The 15,995-nt window shown below is 41.1% G+C and overlaps 1 protein-coding gene across 1 annotated transcript in view; it reads left to right on the forward strand.

The window, feature by feature from the left end:
• The window catches only part of frmd4a (FERM domain containing 4A), an 89,245-nt gene that overhangs the window by 49,099 nt on the left and 24,151 nt on the right, over positions 1–15,995 (forward strand). Inside the window, exons 7-11 of the mRNA XM_063004285.1 lie at positions 137–159; positions 2,246–2,329; positions 3,742–3,807; positions 5,011–5,068; positions 5,331–5,417. Coding sequence (XP_062860355.1) covers positions 137–159; positions 2,246–2,329; positions 3,742–3,807; positions 5,011–5,068; positions 5,331–5,417 — 318 coding nt within the window. The remainder of the gene's footprint in view (positions 1–136; positions 160–2,245; positions 2,330–3,741; positions 3,808–5,010; positions 5,069–5,330; positions 5,418–15,995) is intronic.

Below are 15,995 nucleotides of genomic sequence, written 5' to 3' on the forward strand. Positions count from 1 at the left end.
ACACGCATCACACACACATGTATATGCACACCAAACATACACACACACACAAATACACACACACACACACTGCATAAACCTGTTGCTGTATTAATTCCACTAATTCTTTGTTTCTATTTTTTGTTTCACCATTCAGGAAGCCAAAGGAGACTTCACAAGGTAATCATCGCATTCATAGCAACAGAAATGTTCTAATAGACACACACACACACACACACACACACACACACATATTTTGTATTAAAGACTTTTTTGGAATATAACCAGACCCCACAGACAGAAAAAAATGACTGAATGAGCGAGGTCAGGGTGGGAGTCCTGAGTCCTGGGAACACACACTAATAGTAGAAAATGGAATGCAGAAAATAAACAGTGTTGCATTCCCAATACTGACCCTGTTATTCTGTCCTTTATTTTCTCTGTTTCCCTGTATTCGACTATTTCTCAGGGAGGTGTTATGTGTAAGAGCACCCTAGAGCAAACAGGCACTGCAATTTCCTGTGGTAAGACCTGGCACGACCCTATTACCTTAGATTTGCCAGGTGATAGGTGGCAACCATTTAGACGGGTGGATTTTTCAGTTTCGTTTGATGAATGTAACCATAAGCATACCTATGTAGAAACAATGGATTCATTATCTAGGTTTTATTAATGTTGTCCATAATATATCATTAATGCAGAGGAACCTCGATTTAACGGACTAAAAGTGGGGTGCACTGGTCTGAAGAATGTGATTTTTCAAAACACAGCACTAAGGTCCACAAAAGTGCTATACATGCACATATGATCAACAGTAACATAAACAACATCAATAAATATGTAAATATGTCATGTAAAACCACTACATTTCACTGTATACTCCTTTAGTTTTTCTTTAGACCTACGTATGTCACTCACTGTCTGTTTCTTCATACTATATTCCTCACATACATGAGCCACAGAAATACCGCTTTTCACTTTATTATTAATTTAAGCAACACCTAGATGCACCCTCTTTTGATTACCACTTCCCTTTACTTTTGAAGCCATAACTAAGCACTAGAATGAAGCATAAGACTCAGAGAAAAAGGCGAGAACGAAGCGAGCCTCCTGACAAAATTAAGCTGCCATACATCACTCATTTAAACAGAGAGCGGACAATTACTGAACTACTGGTCCGGTACGCTTCTCGCAGTGAATTTTTCTTTTGAGGCCGTAACTAAGCATTACAACTTGCAAAAATTAAGCAGAAAACACAGAAAACAAAGCGAGCCTCCTGGCAAAACTAAGCCAATCACTCATGTAAACAAAGAGACGTGCGCCAGCTAGTGGACAATTACTGAACTACTGGTCTCGGTACGCTTCTCGCAGTGGATTTTTCTCTTAAAGCCATAACTAAGCACTAGAACTTGCAAAAATGAAGCATAAAACAGAGAAAAAGGCGAGAACAAAGCAAATCTCCTGGTAAAACAAGCCTATCCCGCTAGTGGGCAATTACTGAATTACTGGTCTCAGTAGGCTTCTCAGAGGCATTTTAAACAATTGGACCAGACAACAAATGTGAATAATTAGGAACATACAGTACTGTGTGTAGCTCAGTAATGAGTCTGTAGGAAGGAATCATGTGGAAGTGAATCAAAAGTGAATCACTAGCTAATAAAACAACTAGATCATTTTACAAAGATCTTTTGTCCGTAAAATTGTTTTATGTAACTGCTGTACGTGTAAAATGGTGCTACCCAGTAAACTGTTGAGTGAAGCCAGCATGTGTGAATGACACAAAGCCGTGTCATTACTGGTAATGGTTACCTTGAGATTAAGAGACTGAATGAAAGACATTGAGGGGCAGGAATCCCGGGAACAGCTGCTGATGGAAGGAACTGGAATGTGGAGAATAAATAGTGTTCTGTTATCACTTCTGATCCCGTTACGCTCTCGTTCATACCAGCTCGCGGCTCCACCTGATTCACATGTAGCAGCCGCCGTGGCTCTCTGTGGATAAGAATAAGCACCATGGTCATAAACCATAGTAAAAGGTCACTGCATGCATTAATGCCCTGCACCCAGTGTTTCAGGGTGGCATCGGGCCAAATTGCAACCCTGATTAGGACAAAACGCTTGGTGAACATGAATTAATGTATAATGAGCAATAAAGCCACACAGTTTAGACCACACAGTCCTCTTACTTACTGCCTTTATGTCTGGGGTTGCTGAGTTTCTCAGGGTCTCATAGATCTTTATCATTGCTTGTTTTTTTTTTCTGCAGTAACGATGCCACACGAGCTGACCTCAAGAAGCTACCTGCTTTGCCCACCCAAGCCCTCAAAGAACACCCATCTCTTGCTTACTGGTGAGACACACACACACACACACTTCATCTCATTATAACTGATTTGGAGTTATAATCAGTATAATCTGCAATTGAATCTCAGCCAGGTGCCTACACGGACAATGATTGGCTCGCCCGAGGGGTGGGGGTGCCAGATTCCTCATAACCGCTGCCATTAGAAACTATGCCCTCTGCTGGCTGATTGATGGTACCTGCACAGAGTGCAGAGAGACAGGGGATAACGGAGATCAGTGCATGACTCTCTGTGCGCAATACGGATCTCCATATGAACTCGCCTCATGCAGATGAAAAGAAGCGGTCGGGACTGTAAACGTGTCGGGAGAACATGTGGAAGGAAAAAGTGACTAGATTAGAAAGAAGGAAGGGGACTAGATTAGGAAGGAAGGGATTGATGGACTAGAAGGAAGAGGAAGGAAGGAGGGGACTAGATTTGGATGGAAAAACGGGATTGACTAGATTAGGAGGAGAGGAAGGAAGGAAGGGGCCACTTTAGGAAGGAAGAAAAGAAGGGACTAGATTAGGAAGAAAGGGAGGGAGGAGAGAAGGGAGGGACTAGATTAGGAAGGAGGGAAGAAAGGAATTAAGGAAGGAAGGGAGGGGACTAGATTAGGAAGGAAGGAAGGGACTAAAAGAAAATAAGGTGCTAGATTAGGAAGGAAAGAAAGAAGGAAGGAAAGGATGGAAGAAAGGAACTAGATTAGGGAGGAAGGAATGGACTAGATGAGGAAGGAAGGGAGGGACTAGATTAGGAAGGAAGGGATTAAGGGACTAGAAGGAAGAGGAAGGAAGCAAGGGACTAGATTTGGACGGAAGGAAGGAAAGGACTAGATTAGGAAGGAAGAAAGGAAGGAAGAAATGGACTGGATTAGGAAGGAAAGAACTAGATTAGGAATGATGGAAGGAAGAAAGGGAGGAAGGGAGGGACTAGATTAGGAAGGAAGGAAGAAAGGGAGGAAGGAAGGGAGGGACTAGATTAAGAAGAAATGAAGTAAGGAAGTAATAGAAAGCACATGCGACATCACATTATATAAATGTGCACTAACTAATTATGTAACACAATTAGTTTTAGATGAAAATAAATGTGAATCAAATGTTTAGCCTCGGCTGTTATTCAGGTTCACACAGCTTGTTAAAAATAGTACCGTACCGTAGTATCACACTTCAACATGCACACACTGCAGCGGCGGCAGCAGCAGCGATGGCAGGCACGCAGACGACAGCTCTTCGAGCGCTGGAGCTTATCTCCCCTCCTGATATCCGGTTTCACTCCCAGCATCTGCACTCAGCTCGGTCCTGCTGTGGAATTTAAACAGGCTGACAGCCATGTTCTCACGATATTCCTGCCACGAAACAGTCATTCCCAACCCCTCTGCACATGTGTTAGTGCTTGTGTGTGTGGTTTTTTTTTCCAGTGAGGACCGTGTCATTGAGCATTATAAGAAGCTGAGCGGTCAGTCCCGGGGCCAGGCTATTGTCAAGTAAGAGACACACACACACACTATATGGACAAAAGTATTGGGACACCTACACATTACACGTACAGAAGTGTTTATGACATCACATTCTAAACCTGTATTAATATTAATTAATATGAACATGGTCCACTCTTTGCAGCTATAACAGCTTCCACTCCTCAAGGAGTGTTGACTACTGGATGAATTCCATGTGACTCAATTGAAATTCTGTTTTACAGTTTTAGTGGCTTTTTGCTAAATGAGTACACAATGTTTACAAGACCACATAATCAGGTTTCTGGTGATATCCAATGATTATAGGATGGTACATGTGCATGTAGACACTTTTAGATAGATAGACAGACAGATAGTTAGACAGATGTATATAAATAGATAGATAGACAGACAGATAGATAGACAGACAGTTAGACAGATATATAAGTGGATAGATAGACAGACAGATAGTTAGACAGATGTATATAAATAGATAGATAGACAGACAGATAGACAGACAGTTAGACAGATATATAAGTGTATAGATAGACAGACAGACAGACAGACAGATAGATAGACAGACAGATAGTTAGACAGATATATAAATAGATATTTAGACAGACAGATAGACAGACAGCTAGATAGATAGATAGACAGACACAGACAGATAGATGATAGATAGATAGATAGACAGACAGACAGACAGACAGACAGACAAACCGACAGATAGATAGCTAGATACATAGATAGATAGACAGACAGACAGACAGATAGATGATAGATAGATAGATAGATAGATAGATAGATAGACAGACAGACAGACAGACAGACAGACAGACAGACAGACAGACAGATGATAGATAGATAGATAGATAGATAGATAGATAGATAGATAGACAGACAGACAGACAGACAGACAGACAGACAGACAGACAGAGACGCTGCTAATAACTATACATATATACAGGTAAATAATTGTAAAGATATATACTGTATATATGTACGACAGTTGTGTGACGTCCAGATGCTTTAATGCTTAAAAGTAATAAAATTCCTGTTGTACTTTTTTAAGAAAACACATTTGGGATCAATGTTATCGTTATTATCTTGACTTAATGCTAGTGCATATAAAAGTGATTTATTCAGCCACGGTTCGGACAGATATAAGTGATTATAGAATCACGTGGCCTCTCGCACCCCCCACACTCTCTCTTCTCTTTCTTTCTTATCCAGTTATATGAGCATAGTGGAGTCACTGCCTACATATGGAGTTCATTACTACGCGGTTAAGGTGGGTTTGCCTGCTTCATAAATGCATGGAATTGTATTAACTTAAGAGTCAACCTACACACACACACATATACACACACACACACACATACACACACACACACTTTCCCTTACATGACCCTGTCTGACATGTCTGTTCTGTCTCTGTAAGAAGGTGTTAGGTGATAATCCCAGCTTTTTTTTGGCATCATGTTGCTGTCGTAAACTTTAGAGACGTGAACTCTGAAAAGCCTCCACTTATTTTCTCTCTCTCTCTGATTTAGGATAAGCAGGGGATCCCGTGGTGGTTGGGCTTGAGTTATAAAGGCATCTTTCAGTATGACTACCAGGACAAAGTGAAACCAAGAAAGGTAGGAAGTTGTAAACATGCGTGAGCCTCGTATGATGATTTATACATGTGTTCTTTCTAGAGATGGGACGATCGATCGGCTATGAATCGGTATCGGCCGATTTTTTATCAAAATATGCTATCGACGATCGGTCGATATTTCCCAAAAGTAGCCGATCCGATTGTGTGATATATAAAGATCACGTTAAGCTTAACAGCTCAGTGGATTGATCCAGACTTTGAGCTACGACGCACCAACCATTGCATCAAAATTAATTAACCATCACACAGAAACCACAGTGAAAGCTCTTCACGACCTAAAATAACATCATTAACTTTGTGCATCATACATATGATGCAATTTTGCTGATTGAAATATTTACTTTAAAAAGATAATTCAACCCGGTCACATCTGAGTCGATTCTATCAGCACGTTATATAAACACCTGGTTCACTTTGGTAAATCGTAAGTGGTTCTTACTTGTGATGTAGATGAGAACAGAAAACGTTACAGAGCCAATCCGAGGCAAAAGTTTATTCATTACCAAATTCGTTAGTTCAGGATCATCTGCTGAACTTTTAGCTTACTTAGCCGGAACGAGTCTGACTCGGTTACAGATCTGTGGTAATAGCAGTTTAATTAAGCTTTATAATTAAGCTTTTTAATGTAAAAGAGTCACACAAACTGTTCTGAAGTATCTGCTGTTTATTTAAAACTACATTTTATTAATACAACGACATTTAATTAATAACAGTAAACACAGAGAGATAACTGAGAAGAGAAACTTACGCTTTGCATGAAAACGAATCGAATCATGAATCATGAATCACTTAGCGACACTGAACAAAGCGTTTCTCTTAAAGGCGCACACGCACGCACACACACACACACACACACACACACACACACACACGCGCGCGCGTTTTGCGTGTTGCGTTTGTCTCCGGTTTATCTTCACTGTGAGGCTCTTTTTAAGTTTTTTTTTCAGACTGAACTGGATAACATTAAACCTGCGTGCGTGTGTGTGTGTGGGCGTGTGTGGGCATGTTGCCCCCCCGATCGAAATCGACTATCGGTCGATCGCCCTGAAAGGAGATCGGAGATCGACATCGATGCCAAAAACCCTGATCGGTCCATCTCTAGTTCTTTCTAACATACTCTAACAGTCTCATAAACCAACGCACAGAAAACTGAACACAAATGATTAAGTCTCCGTTTCCATTATGAAAAGGCTCCGTGCACTTTCCTATTTATTACCCTTTTAACTACATTAAACAGAAATATTTTTAAATGATAACAATCAGTGTTTAGTTTCAGCTATTATTGGTGTTTATCAAACATTAAATGCATTACTACTGCTTTTCTTAATAATTTACTTAGTATATTAAATACAATTCACATAATTGTAATACACACTGATCAGCCATTACATTTGAACCACCTCCTTGTTTCTACACTCACTGTCCATTTTATCAGCTCCACTTACCATATAGAAGCACTTTGTAGTTCTACAATTACTGACTGTAGTCCATCTGTTTCTCTACATACTGTTTTAACCTGCTTTCATGCTGTTCTTCAATAGTCAGGACCCCCACAGGAGCACCACAGAGCAGGTATTATTTAGGTGGTAGATCATTCTCAGCACTGCAGTGACACTGACATGGTGGTGGTGTGTTAGTGTGTGTTTTGCTGGTATGAGTGGATCAGACACAGCAGCGCTGATAGAGTTTTTAAATACCGTGTCCACTTACTGTCCACTCTATTAGACACTCCTACCTAGTCGGTCCACCTTGTAGATGTAAAGTCAGAGACGATCGCTCATCTATTGCTGCTGTTTGAGTCGGTCATCTTCTAGACCTTCATCAGTGGTCACAGGACGCTGCCCACGGGGTGCTGTTGGCTGGATACATTTGGTTGGTGGATTATTCTCAGTCCAGCAGTCACAGTGAGGTGTTTAAAAACTCCATCAGCGCGGCTGTGTCTTATTCACTCATACCAGCACAACACACACTAACACACCACCACCATGTCAGTGTCACTGCAGTGCTGAGAATGAGCCACCACCCAAATAATCCCTACACTGTGGTGGTCCTGTGGGGGTCCTGACCATTGAAGAACAGCATGAAAGGGGGCTAACAAAGCATGCAGAGAAACAGATGGACTACAGTCAGTAATTGTAGAACTACAAAGTGCTTCTATATGTGCAAATCTAATAAAAAAGAACAATGATATACACTTTGATCTGTTATTATAATAATAATTATCCTATTTACATCATGTGGTCAAAAGTATTTGGACACTTGAGCTTGTTAGATTTTCCATTTCAGAAACAAATGGTATTAAAACAGAGTGACCTCTGTGTGGTCCTTTCAGCTATAACAACAGCCATTCTACCGATAATGCTTTGAAGACTTTGAAGTATAAGTCTCGTTTGATGTTCCAGTTAATGCAAGAGCTGTTTGGTGGGGCTGAGGTCAGGGCTCTGTACAGGACACTGGAGTTTCTTTAAACCACTGAGTTTAGTTTGTATGTCTTTATAGACCTTGCTTTGTGCACAGTGGCACATTTATGCTGGGACAGAAAAGAAACTTCCCTAAACTGTTGCCTGAAACACATGAAATTGAAAGTTAGAAGTGGTGTCCCCGTACTTTTGTGCATATTGTGTATGTTGCTGCAGTGCATTTAGTCTCAAACCTCTTATGACATCAGCACCATATTAATGTACTGAGACCTACGAGGTCATGACACTCGCCCTCTCAGAGACCCTTGGAAATAATAACCTCTGTCGTTTCCCTCGAGGACGGGGTGGATGGGTGCAATACTAGCCGAAGAAACCCAAACTCTCAGACAGATCACACCCCATAACTCACGGTGCACCCGTGTGCAGTTCTTCATGTGTGCTCTACTGGTTTGGTTTGCCCGTGGTTCAGTCTGCTCCCGAAGACAGAGAGAGGATCTGCAGAGATTGTGTGTGGTGGTGAAGGAAATGTGCTTTCGTGCACTTTTCTTCAAGCCGCATGCTAAAAATAGTTTTCAAAGCCTGGTGTCGTCCAGCCAAGCATGAGGGCAAACGTACAGGCCTACTCACACAGATCTGTTACATAGAGAGAGAGAGAGAGAGAGAAAGGACAGAGAGAGTCAGGAAAGGAGAAGAGAAAAGAGACGGCGTCGCAGAAATGTTAGACACGGTGCAAGCGAAGCAGAACTCATAATCACTGCTTGCAGCTGAGAAATCACGTCACGTAATAGATTTAAAGTTTTACTCTTATTTTAAATAGCTTTAGTATTAGTTTCGTCTGCATCAGATCTTTGTACTTGTTAGTGGAACAGTCACAGTGCCACAGTGTAAATGAGCAGGTTTTATACCTATACTTGACTGCAGTAAAAAGTATATACAGTGGAACCTCGATTTAACGGACTGAATGGGGGGAGCACTGGTCCGTAAAATATGATTAACAGTAAAGTAAACAACGTAAATAAATATGTAAATATGTCATGTAAAACCTGTAAATAACTAGTAAAATTAGTGTACTGTACTACAGGGGAGAAATCTTATTTACCTTGTGTGGTGGAGAAGTGCTGGTGCAAAACTAAACATAAAAATGAAGCATTAAACACAGAGAAAAAGTCGAGAATAAAGCGAGCCCTCCGGCAAAACAAAGCCTCTCACTCATGTAAACAGAGAGACGTGCGCTGGCTAGTGGACAGTTACTGAACTACTGGTGTGGGTACACCTCTCGTGGGAAATTTTAAACAATCAGACCAGACATTCGGCTTAAATCCAAAATCAGTTAAATGGAGGTCCGTTAAATCGAGGTTTCACTGTAATATGTTTGGTAAAAATATCATACGTTGATCATATGCTAACAGGTTCTACAAAGGATTACGTTGTTTGCTTTAATGACTATGTCGTTTGGATTTGAAGATGTCTTCACATGGACATTTCACTCTGGGACAGTGGTCGCGTAGTGGGTAGAACTTTGGGTTACCAACTGGATAGTTGTGGGTTTGATACCAGTGTTGGGACCTTAAGCAAGGCCTTAACTCTCCCGGCCGTACAAAGGCTGTCCCTGCGCCCTGACCCCAACTTCTAAAGAACCTGATATGTGCAGAAAAAGCATTTAGTTGAACTGTACACATGTATATGAGTATATATGTATATATATCAAAATCATTCGGTCTACCCTGGATTCATATTTTTATTTTTGGCATTTATAAAAAAATAAACTCGTACCGTTTATTTTAATCTGAACGATAAGCTGACAGATGTACTGCATCATCATATAGCCATGCGTCAAAATGACGCTCTGTCATCCATTAAAAAGGTTCACCAGGTTTAACAGCTGATATACATTGGAGGCACCTTGAATTCATCATGCTTCAACCAGTCAGAGGAACCATGCTTCAGTCCAGGAAATTAGGAGAAAAGCAACCTGTCATTCAAAAACTGCCCAATCCAGCACTTATCCTTTTTCTCCAAACAACTAACTAATACTGAAAAACATCAGAGATCAGAGTTCATTTTGGACATAGCTATGCATCGCTTACCAGCTTAAGATGTTAGATTACAAACGTCTATGGCTGTGTCCCAATCCACACTAGTGTTGTTACTATTTTCTATCATATTTAATACTGTGGTGTTCTCATGGTAACATCATGCCCTCTTGGACCTGATTGGTGTGTAAGTGGTTTTATGCTAACATGTTTTTGCAAGAGCTTACGTGTGTGTGTGTGTGTTCGTGTTCGTGTTAGGCTAGCCCGGACTGGAATTGAGTGTTGCATTCATTCCCATTCAAAAAAAGCACTTCATCTCCTTGCTGTTGTCTCTCTTCTGCCCAGTAAAAAGCCACAAGTATGAATCCAGTCCTTGACTCGTTTCTTCTGAGGTAACCCAAAGCTAAAATACGTTGTATGTGGTTTAAGACGCGAGTCTCCCAGTGATGTGGAAAAACAAGCCCTCAAACACAACAGCCGTTCACATCGACAGTTCTCATGTCAAAAATATACATTTAAATGCAAATAAAAGTGCAAATTGATGTATGTTCACTATATGGACAAAAGTACCCAAAACTGCGATTACTTACTTCATGTGTTCCAGCCACAATTGCTGTAATACATCAATTATATAAAGGAAATTATATTCTTCCAGCTTTACAGCAACAGTTTAGGGAAGGCCCCTTCATTACAGTTTCTCTGTAGTGGTTTGGAAATGCATCTCTTACTCAGGATACTGACAAAGTCACCACATAACCAGGGTTCTGCCCTGAAAGAAAGAAAAACACACATAAGAATGTAGTCAGTTTTAATTGAATGAGACAAAAATTTAAATCTAAGCAGTTTCTCCCTTTCGGTCAAAAGTGTCTGCTGTAAACGCACACATGTACATGAATGTTCTCATTACGGTTTGGTTCACATATGTTAGTGATTATTGGGTGCTCACCACCCATCGAGCCGTGTGTGTGTGTGTTTGTGTGTGTGTGATGGCGGTGGTTACAGTTAAGTGAACCACGCTGTAAAGTTGCAGACTGAGTTAGCGGTTGGGTTTATTTCATAAGTTTTAACTCTGTCCTGATGTGATACTGCAGTAACTCTGCACACGTGACTTATCCTGGTGTACGTGTGTGTTGTGTGTGTTTGTTTATGAACACAGCTGCCCACTCTTTAAGACCATGTAACACTTGATGACCATGATGATTCCTTTATTCCCAGGTTTTATACTAGCAGTGTCCTCCACCCGTATATTCCTCCTGAACCCCCCCCATACTAGAGACACATAGAAACAAGAAAGCAAGGCAAGACATTAGCGGAACCGCAGTTAACCAGGTGATGTAGTGGAACAGGGTGTGATTAAGTTAGGGATTTGGAAGAGCAGGTTTGGAGTCATATTATAAAAGGATTTTCTATTTTAAAACTATCGCTTACTAAATTAAACCTAATGTGAAATGGACCGTCCGCTCTTTCTGTATTAAAAGGATGATGATTTGCAGATTTGTCAAGGACATTAGCCTGATGATGATGATGATTATTATTATTATTATACCATTGCATCAAAAGTTTAACATATTTACATAGACTACTAATTATTAAAATAATAAAAATATATTCTCAGTTGCTCAGTTGCTTGCATGAGTCATTACTGCAAGCAATCTGTCACTATCAAAGTCAGTACCTAGAATTTTACATATTCATTTACAAAGTTCATTAAGTGGCCAGTGAAACAGTGATTCAGTTTACACCAACCAGGCATAACATTATGACCACTCAGAGGTGAACTGAATAACACTGATTATCTCTTCATCACGGCACCTGTTAGTGGGGGGGATATATTAGGCAGCAAGTGAACATTTTATCCTCAAAGTTGATGTTAGAAGCAGGAAAAATGGGCGAGCGTGAGGATCTGAGCGAGTTTGACGAGGGCCAAATTGTGATGACTAGACGACTGGGTCAGAGCATCTCCAAAACAGCAGCTCTTGTGGGGTGTTCCCGGTCTGCAGTGGTCAGTATCTATCAAAAGTGGTCCAAGGAAGAACAGTGGTAAACCGGCGACAGGGTATTGATGCACGTGGGGAGCGAAGGCTGGCCCGTGTGGTCCGATCAGACAGACAAGCTACTGTAGCCCAAACTGCTGAAGAATTTAATGCTGGTTCTGATAAAAAGGTGTCAGAAAACACAGAGCATCACAGTTGCAGGGCTGTTTTGGCAGCAAAAGGGGGGCCAACACAATATCAGGACGGTGGTCATAATGTTATGCCTAATCTGTGTATTCTACTGAAGCGGATAAAGACTAGTCTGGAACTGACCCTAGTCTTAGTCATTTCCCACAGTGATTCAGTGCTGACTGCCCTGCTGGTCATTACACTGACCTTCCTGCTTGGCTGGCTGTGTTCATTTACAAAAACGCTCATTATGGCTCACATTGTCTAAACAAAGCACGTCCGTTATTTCTGTACTTGTGTGTTTCTGTATGTGCTATGATTTATCATTTCTTCAGAGACCACACACTCACGCCTGTGTGCTCTGATTGTGTGAGTAGACAGTAGGGTGGGTGGGTTTGTATTCTTTGGTGGTTAAGAATAGTGCGTCATAGTCATAATAACGCTACACCCATGACATTTGTGTTCGAGTGTAACAGAGACTCTTGGCTCCAGGTTTGCTCTCGTGTGCGGAACGCTCTGAATAGCCAGACGTTCTCTTTTTCCTTCTCTCTCTCTCTAGTCTATCTTTAGACACGACCCACAATTCAAATGTGTATCAGCTGTTAAACAAGAAAGTGCCAGAGTGGCTAAGGGGTAGCCTGAAAACAATACATTTAAAGCCTCACCTCTTATATCACCGTGACCCCAACTTGACCACCACACCCAACCCACGGATCCAAACTCAGCTCATTACAGGGAACGTGCATTTAAGTCATTTCAACAGCCTGAGTACTTTACATTATTACATTAGTTATGGTTAGATATGTGACTTTACTCATTTTTATAAATAAAAGTACAGGGTTTGACATTAGTGGTAGCTCATAGGTTATAGTACTGTACTGTTGATCAGCTGTTTGTTGGCTGTTGTTTGCCCTCACTTGTTTGCATTTTCCTGGTTCAAATTGTAAGTTATTTTGGATTAAAGTTTCTGCTAAACGCAATAAAGGTTCAATATGTGTTTTTTTCCACAAGAAAACAAGTCATTAGACAGGCCTAACATTTCTGTTGTTAGTTTTGTGCTCAAACTCCAAACCATAAATGCTGCTACAGCCATTTAAACCCAGCTGTAATAATCAGATTCCATTTTACATTCAAATGCCATATTTTACACAGTAAACTTCTGTTCTAAAAGCTAAAATGCCACTACAACCAATTAGACCCCAAGTATGTACTGTAACTCATCAGATGACTCCCAGTTGTCCCTAAATGGTCACTGCAACAAATTAGACTCAAAAACTATCTACTGTAACTAAACTGACCCAAGTGTTTACACAAAATGCCACCATAACCAGCCAGACCCCAGTTCTCACCAAAAAATCTGTAATCAAGCTGAATGAATTAGATCTTACTGTATGATGTTGGGGGCGGCACGGTGGCTTGGTGGGTAGCACTATCGCCTCACACCAAGAAAGTCCTGGGTTCGATCCCCAGGCGGGGCGGTCCGTGTCCTTCCTGTGCGGAGTTTGCATGTTCTCCCCACAGTCCAAAAACATGCAGTCAGGTTAATTGGAGACACTGAATTGCCCTATAAGTGAATGGGTGTGTGTGTGTGTGTGTGTATGTATGTGTGTCTGCCCTGCGATGGACTGGCGTCCCGTCCAGGGTGTTACTGTGTGCCTCGCGCCCATTGAGAAGCTGGGATAGGCTCCAGCACCCCCCTGCGACCCTAATTGGATAAGCGGATAAGAAAATGAATGAATGAATGTATAATGTTGTAGCATTTCCAAACTGATGTGTTCTTTTTCTAACACCATAAGTTAAGATCTCTGGTCTACATGGGTCCCTGCGTTATAAAGTATGTCAAGAATTGAGTGTCAGAACAATTCTCTGTCATTCTTGTCTCTGTAAATCGTAATGAGAGCCATGAGAGTGTTTGGCAAGCCTTGAGAGTAAGCACACACACACGTACACAAACAGCTTCACGTCAGATTTGCTTTCATCCGTAACTGTGCTTGAACCCCATCGGCCACCGTGTTGTTCCAGAATGCTATTTGGTGTGGGTATTGCACTTCGGCTCATTGGCCGTGCTAAACCTAAGTGTTTAGATGTTCCTGATCGTTCCACATGCTCATAAGATGAAAGCTGTGAAGAAAGTGTCAGGTTCAGGTTTGTTTTTGGTCCCGAGAGAGTGTAAGAATGCTGAATGTGTTAAATTTAAACACTGCAGACACGCTGGATCTGCTTTGCATCTGTAGCGTAGTGGCGTCGTCCAGATGATCTATGGGGAAAAATGTTTTGTCTGTGGTGTGTTTGACATGGTACCCATACTCCCTTCTTCCCTCATCTGTCCATTGTTTTCCCAGGCTGTTAAAATTCTTAAGCTATTTAGGGCCAACCTCCTCGCTCCCCCCCCCCCCCCCCCCCCTTTCTGCTCTTTTTTCCCTCCTTGCTTTTTCCAGTTCTTTTTAATCCGGCTTTCTCTTTCTTTTTATCCTGCCCCTCACTTTCCTTGTACAGTCAAGATTGTACCAGTAATGACCCAGTACGCAGCTGCTTTTTAAGTGGAATAATATGTGAAATGAGTGGAATTCCTCTGCTGAATACCAGGGATGAATATTTGATCATCTGGCCTGTATAGAGTCATGGGGTGTGTTTTCCAAACCAAATTTAGATTCGGAAAAGTCTGAAAAAGTCAGATTTGCACACTGAATAAAAACATTAAGTTTTAGTCTCGGTTGTTGATTTTTTGTCCACCTCTATTCACTCACTTCTTTGTCTCTATTATTTAGCTAGCAACTGCACAAACCCAATATGTTATTATATGTTACTAATATGATACTATAGTGTCTGTGTGCATGAGTGTGTAGTTGGATCTCTATGGCTACAGATTTTAATAAGCATTATTTAAGAAGCTTGTTAATTTTGAGTCCAAAGTCTTAAAAAGTCAAATTCAGACGTATATACAAGTGTAATGAGAAATCATACAATGATGGTTACACTGGGGAAATGATTTATATATACCGATCAGGCATAACATTATAACCACCTTCCTAATATTGTGTTGGTCCCCTTTTTGCTGCCAAAATCAGAACCAGCATGAACTTCTTCAGCAGTTTGAGCTACAGTAGCTCATCTGTTGGATCGGACCACACGGGCCAGCCTTCTCTCCCCACGTGCATCAATGAGCCTTGGCCGCCCATGACCCTGTCGCCGGTTTACCGCTGTTCCTTCCTTGGACCAGTTTTGATAGATACTGACCACTGCAGACCGGGAACACCCCACAAGAGCTGCAGTTTTGGAGATGCTCTGACCCAGTCGTCTAGCCATCACAATTTGGCCCTCATCAAACTCGCTCAAATTCTTACGCTATGTTATGCCTGGTTGGCGTATATGTAATGTCTTAGCAGCACTAAGCAGTATTTCCACCCTAGTGTCAGACCCATTGTGACCCTAACAGAATGAAGCAGCTACTAAAAATAAAGAAATAATAACATTTAGACAGAACACTGTCACTTATACATAATAACTACACATTTGTTGAAGTTACTAGAAGTATGTAATGATATGGGTGATTCGACTATGTGTTATTGTATTGTGATCATCGTTGTTTGTTTTCAATGTCTTATGTAAATTTGTTTGTATGATTGTTCCTCAAGAGGCTTTACCTTTTGCCAGGCTGCCATTGTAAATAAGAAGCAGTTCTTAATGACTTGCCTGGTTAAATAAAGGTTAAATAAAATAAATAAAAATGTAGTTTTTAAAAGAATCTGTGTGCAGGCAGGCCAGTCATGCACACGTACTCTGTGTCTGGTGTTTTCTTACCGAGAAAAGACATTGCCCTGATTGAGGCATATGTGTCTCTAAAATCCCTCTATACGCTTCTGTGTCAGTAGTACCTTCACACACAGATCTTGGTGACATTTTTGTATAGAATTACTGTATGGAATTCTTTCTGCATAACAGA

Source organism: Trichomycterus rosablanca, chromosome 11 (genome assembly GCF_030014385.1).
Source record: "Trichomycterus rosablanca isolate fTriRos1 chromosome 11, fTriRos1.hap1, whole genome shotgun sequence".
Lineage (NCBI taxonomy): Eukaryota > Metazoa > Chordata > Actinopteri > Siluriformes > Trichomycteridae > Trichomycterus > Trichomycterus rosablanca.